Source organism: Amphibalanus amphitrite, unplaced genomic scaffold (genome assembly GCF_019059575.1).
Source record: "Amphibalanus amphitrite isolate SeventyFive unplaced genomic scaffold, NRLGWU_Aamphi_draft 000265F_arrow, whole genome shotgun sequence".
Taxonomy (NCBI): domain Eukaryota; kingdom Metazoa; phylum Arthropoda; class Thecostraca; order Balanomorpha; family Balanidae; genus Amphibalanus; species Amphibalanus amphitrite.
The window spans coordinates 184,344-194,998 of NW_024881760.1; the positions used below are offsets into that span (position 1 = coordinate 184,344).

At 50.2% G+C, this 10,655-nt stretch overlaps 1 protein-coding gene across 2 annotated transcripts in view; it reads left to right on the forward strand.

Annotated features, from left to right (window-relative positions):
- Positions 1-6,089, forward strand: part of LOC122386862 (zwei Ig domain protein zig-8-like) — a 101,356-nt gene extending 95,267 nt beyond the window's left edge. For both annotated transcript variants that reach the window (XM_043376540.1, XM_043376541.1), the window contains exons 5-8: positions 316-450; positions 2,552-2,765; positions 4,504-4,652; positions 4,928-6,089. In XM_043376540.1, the coding sequence (XP_043232475.1) occupies positions 316-450; positions 2,552-2,765; positions 4,504-4,625 (471 nt within the window). In that variant the 3' untranslated portion in view covers positions 4,626-4,652; positions 4,928-6,089. The remainder of the gene's footprint in view (positions 1-315; positions 451-2,551; positions 2,766-4,503; positions 4,653-4,927) is intronic.
- The last annotated feature ends 4,566 nt before the right edge of the window (positions 6,090-10,655 follow it).

The window sequence follows — 10,655 nt, forward strand, 5'->3', positions numbered from 1 at the left end:
ATGAGCCTGATCGGACCGGCGGTCCGGCGGTCAGAGCCTAAATTGTGAACTAACAAAAATGTCGATAATGTTTACTTTGACCTGACCTGTGACGTCATCGGTGACCTCGAGGTCAATGAAAATAAGTTTCGCTCGACAGTTTTTCCAGAGCTATCAGACGCCGTTTGAATTTTGACGATCAGCCCGGTAGTTTCGGAGATAGGAGGGGGCTCTGGAGAGCCCCCCCCCCAGTCACTCGCGTTATGGAAAATACCCCAGTCATGCGCGGGTTAACCGTCGCTCACATCGACATCTTACACTTATTCTGTTCCGCAGGTATCGTCCGGCTCCGGGTACGTGTCCCGATTTGTACATCTGCATGTGTACCAGCCGGTGGCGACCATCACGAGCGGTACAGAGTACCACGTTCAGAGGGGTACCACTATCCAGTTGGTCTGCGTCGTGGAAGGGGTAAGGCAACGCACTTACGGCGCATCCTTATGCTGTGAGCTCATTTGTGGCTGTGCATGTTTGTGAGGGGGATTTTGTTATACAAGTAAGACTGATATACAGTTTCGAGTGGCAAGGCAATGCCACTTTTTTTTGCACGGCTGGGGCCTTGCGGTGATCATTCTAGATGAACCTATCCTCCCTCCTCTACCTTCCCAGCACTTATGCATGGACCCGCAGACAACTCCGATCCTCTCTTCAGCATCACATACCATGGACGCAGCGAAGAAAGGTATTGCTTAACCTTCCTATTTGGCAATAGAAATGCGTCGCGTACAATGCCCGAGCATTTAGTTGCATCAGCGAGGGAGCAAAATATTGCGTTATGTTGTTATGTTACGCATGCTCTTGCTGATCTGTTGATACCAGAGTCAGAGCAAGCATATACGACGCACTTCTTTTCTATGACAAACTGCGGCCTCTAATCTAAAGTACTCCGCGGAAAGTCTGGCCCGCGATGCGGCGGATAGGAGCAATGACTCTGGCTATCAGCGGAGCCATGAATGGGCTGCGGGCTGCTGATGATGAAAGCCATTCATAGTGAAATTCAGATGTCGTCAACAGAAGCCGGCTACTATAATACTTTGCTCAACGGCTTTTACACAAGCACGACCCACCAGACCGGGCAAAACGCTCACTTAAGGTGGTATTTATTTGAAGGCTATATGCTGTTGATGGCGCTGTTGCCAGCTCAAATTCGAATATGTCGCAATGCTTGCTAATTCACCACCCCATTGAGTGTCTTTACCGGCATCAGAACACTTACCCAAGGCTGGGTACATTTTGAAGCGAAATAATATCCTCAAAATGGATCTATAGAAACGCTTGGAAATAAACTATGTTTCTGTCTCTTAGATGCATTTAATAGATAAATTATATAGCTTCTCGGGGATCGCTTTAATTACTGCATTATGCTCAGCTAGGCGTTTGGTATGCAGTGCTATCTAATTGCGCAATTCCGCTAAATTAAAATGCATATTTATTTTGCGAGAGATATATGAAACTTCGTACAATTATATGAAGCTTCCATACCCACAATACGTCTTTGCATCCCTTAAAAAATGTAAACTAAATGTTTTATTTGAAGCCGACAACGGTAATCTCCTTATGATCATGGTCAGGTATGTCATAGCTATAGTTTGGCGAACTAATTCGCCTCAAAGCTGCCAACATGGAACAAGATTTTTTTTGGGGGGGTGGGTAATGCCTTTATAAATTGTAGGATTATTTTTCTTACAGCTTGCGTTAAACAACGTTAATCATGGAATACTCTCTCAACCATTTTTTGTGCCAGAATGTAGCTCATTGGCACATCACGATATTATCGAACCTTTAGAATGCTTCTTAAATATGCGCCTGCTGAGCAGTGGCGCCAGCACATCAGTTATTCATGGGCCAAGTTTGTAAGAGGCTCGGAAATGTTGATAAGACGGGCAGACCGGGTCGAGGCATTAGCCATGCAGCGGACATTTCGAGATTCGTTACGGTACATTCTCTATGGGCGCGACCCCGTCTGGCCTTTCCAGGACTGCAGAGCTGAAAGGACGGCAGTCACCCCGCGCGTTCACCTCTTTGAAACCATGACGTGATTCCGACTCATTGCTATTCGCTGTCAAAGGCGAATGGTCGGAGTTAATCGTACGGTTATTGGTGCTCTCAGAAATCGGAGGCTGTGAACGAATTGGAATTTGCCATCCGGTGATGGTGGCCGCCATCCCGATCAAAAGAGCCGATCTCAATTAAGCGCACATATTTAAATTCACTGCAGATTATCGGAGGAGATCGAGTATTTAGTCCACAGTCGCAAATCGGCGACAAGAGTTCATGATTTACCGGTGATAAGTAACGTGATAGAATGGATGCGGAGCCGTGGTGGATATTTTATTGTGGAAGATGAAGACGTCATTTTGGACTATCTGCCTAGCATCAAAGCTAACTTATTTCTCCATCTCATTGCTGTGTCGCACCTCTTTTCTGCGTCGCCGAAACTATACAGAAATGAGAAACCGTCTTTTGAAAGAAGTTTTTATCGAGCGCTAATCTTAATCTTGTATGACTTCAGAGTCTTCGGCCGCCGAGTTTCGTATTCTGGTACCACGAAGAGGACGTGATCAACTACGACAAACAGCGGGGAGGCATCACGGTGGAGACAGAGTCTCCCGAGAAGACCTTCAGCAAGCTGACTATCACAAACGCCAAGAGGCAGGACTCGGGCAACTACAGCTGCAAGCCATCCAACGCTGAGCCCGTCTCCGTGCACGTCTACGTCTCACAAGGTAGGTTGGTCGGCTCGGCGTTCCGTCTTTTCGTTACCGTCCAGGCATTGCGAAGCTGTCTTGCCAATTCGAAGTTTGTGCTGACACCCATTTTCCTCCCGGCTTCTCCCGCATTTGGCGGTAGATGCTGACTGCACCCCCACAGCACAAGGAATCACATTAGCCGTTTTCACGAAGGGCTATCCAGCGAATGCACCTGACTTGACCAAATCGGCACCTAATTTCTTTTACAGCAAATATCTTCCTTTTATGAATTTATTTCAGTGTTTTAATCGATGATGCTCTCTGATAATATGACAAAGCAGGCATATAAGCAATTAGTGCAAGCTGATAGCTGCTAAGAGACACACTGAACCTGATTTGACCAAATCTGCACCTAATCTGTACCAGATGTGCACCAAATGTGTACCAGATGGCGGTCGTGAAAACGGCTATTACATCCACCTTTTATAGCAGAGACGTTGCCCAGTGCATGCTCATTTGCTCTTTTTATTTCATTTTGTTCAATTTGTTTGTGTTTTTTTTTTGCCATTTTTGATTATGTGCGTTCTGCCTGGATGCAGAACAGTGAGCACTGGGCGTAAAAATATATCCCAAGAATATCCGTATTTTCGCCAACATGCAGCTACAAAAGTTCCTCAATCTCGGCTTTGAATAACATAGCTCCGCTTTTAGTTAAAATGCATATATTTCACGTCATTGTCCCACATTCAGTCCTCAGGTGGCCATCTAAACCCCATCTGGCTCCCATTTGTGCGCCGTTATCCCGATGCGTTGGTCCTAACCTCTGGCAGCCGGCGGGAAGTCGATTTCCGCGGTGGAAACGGGCTGCCGTCGGGGAGCGGCCCGCCGGTTTTCAGTCACGTCGGTAGTGGGCGGGCTGTTTTTTGCGGCGCGGCCGTCTCTGCCAGCTCCATACATGATTGCTCCCGCCGCCTCTGTCATTCATTCCAACGGGTGCGCGCCGCGCACTGTGCCCGTCCCGCCGGGGGGAAGGGAAGGAAGTGGGATGGACAGGGAGAAACCCGCGGTCCCTGCTCAGTGGTACAGTGCGGCGCGCTGACCGGTTGGCCCACCATTGTCGGCGTTTTTTTGGTGGTATTTTTTCTGCGGGCTGGATTCAAGAGGGCTGACCTTCGCCGGCATCCGGCCTCAGACGGTCGAATGATTAAGTTCGCCGCCGGCTACGAGCTGGGGACAAACTAGACCAAAACAACGCGCTGTTTTGACAGCGCCCCTGGAAAGTTGGCGCTGCGTGGTTAAAGCGGCCGAGTGGGAAGTGTAAAGATTTAAACCACTAACATTTACAGCCCACGTTTGTTTGTTTAATTTCCTAATATTTTTGTCAATAAGTTTTATAGGATCTTCCTTTGAATATCACGATATATACTATTATTGGTCTTTACTGAGATACGACAACAAATTCACCGAAAGCTTGATGAAACCATTATGGGTAAAGTAGCGTAACATTATTTCGTATCGACTTCTTAGAAATATCTACTTTCACTTAATTAATAGTCATGATGCCGACCATTTAGGTACTGCATCTATGAAAGCATCATTGTTTTAAATTACCCGTTCATGAATTCCTCTTATAGATGTCCAGGGACTGTGTCGGCGCTGCTACGAAATCTGCGCGCTTGTGGATGCCGCCACCCAAATGAAGACAAATGGCGGGCCCTTCAGGTGACGTTTTTTCCTCGGTCGTGGCGCGCCTCTAATGGGTCTGTTTTTGCAGGAGACAAGATAGCCGCCATTCAAGGCAAGGGCAGCGTGGCAGCGGCGACGTGGAGGGAGCGGCCTTGGCTAGGCCTGCTGCTGTCCGTGGCCCCCGCCCTGGTCTCTCTGGTCACCAGGTGACATGGCTAGAGGACCCAACGCGCCCCGGTGAGTTGGCTCAGAACTAGCTGGCGAGGGAGGCTACCGAGTGTATGAGACACGTTTGTTGATTCATTTTGTGGTTATAGCTTTGGATTTAAGTGAGGTTATTATGCTCTTTAATATTATATCTCTTTAATATTCATGATGTTCCTCGCAAGAGCGCTCCAAAGAATAAGGTTATTATGCTCTTCCTTTTGATTCCGGTATAATCTTTTGCATCGGCTAGCTTCACAGGTATATGAGTAGTAGCGCTTGACTTATAATTTTCTGTTTTGTTGCAGAGAGAGTATCCCCCGCGGGAAGTTCGGCCAGTCTGGCTGTCTGGCTATTTGTCTGTCTGTCTGATGGTCTGGCGGACAGTTTTCTGTCCGTTTTGGTATTTGAGCACGAGTGGAGTGTTGTCCGATCAATAAAAACACTTCTGAGTGCAGAGCTATCGCGGAATCGCAATAGGAACATCGCGGTAAAATCGAGATAATGTCGCAATGACAACGTGTAACAGTGGGACCTCAGTGATGGGCGGCCACGCCTATGCTGTGAGACTACTACTCAAAGCTGTGGAACTAGCAAGCTCTGAGGCCCAACTACGGGACTAACGAGTACTCCGGGCCAGCTGTGGGACTAGGGAGCGCTGAGGTGCCGCTATGCGTGGGACCTGCGCAGTCAGAGGAGTCGCCCGTCCGTACTTGGAGTCGACCCAGTGACCTCTGAAGGACCTGAGAAGAGCTGTGACCGGCCGGCTGGCCTCACAGACTGAACAGACAGTGATTGTATCAGATGTGATGATGTCAGCGCAAACTACAGACTCCACTGGCGATGATCAATCGATTGGATCTTCACCGTGCGTCCATGTGTGTGTCTGTCTGCATGTGTATTCATGCGTGTGAGTGTTTGTGTGTATGTGTGCTGATGATTGTTTGCTGATGTGTTTGGATGCTCATGTGTAAGAGCCCGTCGCTGATGTGGTGCTATTCGGCGCCGCTGGACGTCCGCTGTGTTCCGGTCGTTAGTGATTGGTGCCCCCTCCGGTGACGGTGATGATCCCTCTCTTCTCTCTCCTGCTCTCTCCGTGTCCTACTCTCTCCCTCCCCGTCTCCCGCCGCGGCTCAGCAGTATGCTCCACGCGCAGTGGTCCGGAAGAGGACCAGACTGACGAGCCGAACACATCCCGTGTGCTGCTCGCTGATCAGGGGAGCGAGCTGTTTTGAACGGGTGATTAGGTGATAGTCCGTGGGCGATGTGTTCTCACTCCGGCTGGAGCGTGTGATGTTTTATGGGCAGGGTCCAGCCAAACTGGTGCTGAACGCTTGTCTCGAGGCTTATGTGGATGTGTGTTATATCGTACAAAATGTTACGAAGAGCTGAATGGAATCGTGTCATTATGAATGTTCTACATATTGAGACGTTGGCGTTGCTGTTTCAAAATTCATATTCCTGGAATAACTTGCTTGTGTCCTTACCTTGCTTTACGATGAAGTGGTATGTGCATGTTTTCCGTTGAGTTTTGCGTTCGCCTACTTTACAATGCAGGCCCCAGGCGGTGAATTAAGTGATTATTATGATTCGTTCATACCCTTGAATCCGAACTTTAAAAATGCAACTAAATCGCGTACCCAGAAAAGAATATTTCTCTCTTACCCCTCTCTTCCCCCAAACACCTGGCACTGGAAAAGAGCGATACTTTGCTGTCTACATATATAGAGAAGCACAAATGGAGATTCAATGTAGATGCAAAAGGATAGTTTCTTTTATTTAGATAGCTTATCAATGTGAATTGTGGATCTCTCACAAAAGCTGATCACATTGTTCGAGCTTTAATGCATCTCAATCTAGAGAACAGCCAGAAACCGCACTTTGGCCTGTTGAGACGCTGAAATACGGCCAGTTGAAGCTTGTATGCATCACGCTGCATTTATTTGCTCTCCTCATTTAGCATTTGCGTGAAGCCAATAAATAAGACACCGTGTTGATCTGTCAACTTCTAGCCATGCTTTGCAGACTCCGAGAAGGATCATTAATAATATATATGCCCAATAACAGTATGTTTAGCATGACTACATGACTATTGTCGATAGACGGAGAACAAACAAAGTTACGGTAATGTGAATTGTAATGCTTAAGTACTTGAAGAGTTTGTTGACCTTGAAATTTCTACGAATTTATTAAATTCAAAGGATGCTGCAAAGATAAGCTAACGGAATTTTTATATTTTTATTGCATTTACATAAAACTGGTATACATAACGGTGTTTTTCGCAATTCGACAAATGTCAATGTGATTAGGTATGTGTACGACAGTCATTTGTTTTGAAAGATATGAAAAGAAATGTAATCAAACAATAGCGAGTTGATTGTGCACTCACCGAAGAGCAGGTTTATTTTGAAAATATCCCATGCAGAACTAAAAAAGTGACGAGGGGCAAACAGATTTAACATTTAAGGCCAAGGAATTTCTTGAATATCATTGGCTACCTCAATAATTTGTAGGAAAGTTTTGTGCAAACCCTATATACCAGTAACACCGTTGACAAATCTTAGCGTTATTTTTTTCATTTCTCCGAGTCAAGCCCTCGCCAGCTGAGGCGGAGGGGATGCCCCCAAGCGTCTTTTTTGCGGTTGATCGGAACGTGCTGGTTATGGGGGAGTAAAAATAAAACACATAAGGAAGAGGTGCGAATGATTCGATTGTGATGACTGAATCGCCATTCAGATATTTACATGTGTATTGTAAATACATATACGTGTTCTTACATGTGATGTGTTATTTCTTAGAATAAAAGAAATAGAGGAGCGAAATCGAGAAGAAAGTAATATAAGCCGACATAAAGAGGAGAGAAGAAAGAGCGAGAGAGGGGAGAGAGAGAGAAAAAAATCCTTGCTGCACTCGCACGTTGGTAAAGAATGAGAGAGCCTATGTAGCTGATAGCATTCTGACGGCACCAGCACATTTCTGAAGCGGAGCGGAGCGTCCCCACAGACATATTTACAAAGCCGCGGTGTAGGCCCTGGCCAGTGGCGTATCCAGGGGGGAGGCCAAGAGGCCATGGCCTCCCCCTTTGGCATCAAACATGCAAGTGGGCCCTTTGGGTCACTTGAGTGCAGTGACGTACCCAAGGGGGGCCATGGGGGCCCTGAGGGGCGCCCTGGTTACCTGAGGGTCCCCCTGGTCACCTGAGGGGTCCCTGGTTAGCTGAGGGGCCCCTGGTTACCTGAGTGGCCCCTGGTTATCTGAGGGGCCCATGGTTATCTGAGGGCCCCTGGTTACCTGATTGGTCCCTGGTTATCTGAAGGACTCCTGGTTACCTGAGGGGCCCCTGGCTACGGGGGCCCTGGTAACCTGAGTGGCCCTTGTTATCTGAGAGGCCCATGGTTACCTGAGGGGCCCCTGCTTACCTGAGGGGCCCCTGATTACCTAAGGGGCTCGTGATTGCCTGAGAGCCCCTGATTTTCTGAGAGGCCCCTGGTTACCAGTGGGGCCTCTTGGCATATGAGGGACCCCTGGTTATCTGAGGGGCCCCTGGTTACCTGAGGGGCCCCTAGTTATCTAAAGGGCCCCTAGCTACCTGAGGGGCCCCTGATCCCCTGGGTGACCCCTGGCCAGTGGTCTGAAGAAACCCTGGTCACCTGAAGGGCCCATGTTTACCCGGGGAGTACCTGGTTATATGAAGGGCCCCTGCAGTCACATTAAGGCCCTTAGTTACCCTTGGAGCTCCTAGTATAACCGTCCCCTGGTTATCAGAGGGTCCCCTGGTCACCTGGTGGGCCCCTGGTCAATTGAAAGGCCCCTGGTCACCTGAGAGGCCCCTGATTACCTGAACGGCCCGTGATCACTTGGATTCAATGGTATGGCCAGGGGCGAGGGAGCACGTGTCCGTTATAGGGTTTAGGGTCCCCTCGGGCCCGAGAGGACCTGCGGTGCCAATTGGCGGCAGAGGGCCCGCGCTGGCAACGCTTCAACTGGAAAGGAGACCACAGGGCTTGTGAGAACACCCCATGGGCTCTTCTGTAGCCACACTTATCTCCAGAGGGGCCTCACGCTAGGTTCTGAGGGACCTTGCCGGCCTTTGAGGGCCCTTGAAGGCTAATGAGAGATCAGTTGTAAGGGCCTCATACCCGTTTGCTATGGCCCCACGGCCCACACCAGTGTTTCTGAGGGCCATCACAACGGCGCCTGCGAGGGCCTCCACTGCCACCTCTAAGGGTCCCACACCAGTGCCTTTTAATGGCCTATTTCGGCGGCTCTGAGAACCCCCACACCGGCGCCTCCGAGGGCCCTGAGCAGCGCATCTGACGGGCACTTACCAGCGACTCTGAGGGCCACTTACCGACCTCTGAGGGTCCCTTGCCGGCCTATGAAGGGCCACCAGTAACTTTCAGGGCCCCACACACGCCTAAGTGATGGCCCCCACCAGTGTCTCTAAGCCCCAAGGCCCTCACAACGGCGCCTGTGAGGACCCCACACCAGCGCATCTGATAGCCTTTTACCGACACCTCTGAGGGACTAACACAGGTGACTCTGAGGCGCTCGCTCGCTTCACTTCCTCATAAAATACCGTGCATTTTATGCATACTTCTCAGTTCTCAAGCAAGAAATGATATTTTTACCTGCCAATTTTGCACATTTTCTCAGGACTTAGACAGACAGACAGACAGACGGACAGAGGGGCCCGTCTGCAAGGGGGGACCGGACCCACTGTGCCCAATCCCCTCATCGAAAGGTTCTGGATACGCCCCTGCCTGGGTTGACAGCGGCATCCGGGTGACTCGTGGGCCCCTTTGAGAGCAGGCGGCCCCCTCCTGGGCAAAATCCTGGGTACGTACTACGTGCCTGCTTGAGTGTCCCAAGAGAAACGATCTTCAGGGCCTCATCCAAAGTACTGGCCCAAACTAACTAAAGCATAACTAAAGTCAAACTGCGCCAAACTATCTTAAAATGCCATTTGATGGCGCTGATAGGCCCTCAGAGGCCAAGGCCGAGCCCCCAGAGGCTAGCGTGGGCCCTCAGAGGTCGCTTTGGCGGCCATAAAGAAGCTTATACTCGAGCGTGGGATCCTTTGAGGCTGGTGTAGAGCCCTAAGGAGCCAGCGCTCAGCCCTCTAAGGCCAGCGTGGGGCCCTCTAAGGCCATTGTGGGGGTCTTCTAAGGTCAATGTGGGGCCTTCTATGGCCAGTGTAAAGCCTTGTAAGGCCAGTGTGGGCCCTCTATGTCCAGCATGGGGCCGACTATGTCCAGCGTGGGGTCTTTAAGCCCAGGGACATGGGGCTTTCTTAGGTCAGATAGAGGCCCATTGGCCACCGAGACTAGCTTGGGGCCCTCTGAAGACAATGTGGAGCCCTTTTAGGCCAGTGTTGGGCACTCTGTGACCAGCGTGAGCCATCTGAGGCCAGCGTGGGGCCATCTGTCATCTGACTTCAGACTTCAGAGACTGGTGCTGGGCCCTCAGAAGCCAGCGCGGGCCTTCATAGGCTGGCGTCGGGCCATTAGAGGCCACCTCGAGGGCTTCGGCAACCACTTTTCAGATCTTATGCATGTTTGGGCCCCTTGAGGTAGGAGTGGCCCTTATAAAGGCCGGCGTGGGACCCTCAGGGGGCATCATGGGCTTCTAGAGACCGGCGTGGGTTCGAGAGCGGCATAGGGTCCTCAGACTGGCTCAAAGACTCCGAAGAGCCGGCGCGGGGGGAGGGTTATGAGGTCAGCCATAGCATGGGTCTACTGAGGCCATTATGGGGCCCGCAGGCCAGCGTGGTTCACTCTGTTGCCGGTGTTGGACTTTCAGAGGCCAGAATGAGCCTTCAGAGGCCGGAATGAGGCCAATGTGGGTGACATAGAGCCATCAGAGTCTAGATCAGAGCTCAACCCGAGTCGGGCCCTGCTAAAGTTAAGGGTATCAGCCCTCAACCAGCGCAAGACACTAAGAGATTGACATCTGCCGGTCCTGTAGCTCAGTTGGTTAGAGCGTTGGACTCCGCGTGGTGAGAGCACGCGTTCCCGGTTATGACAGTCCGGGTTC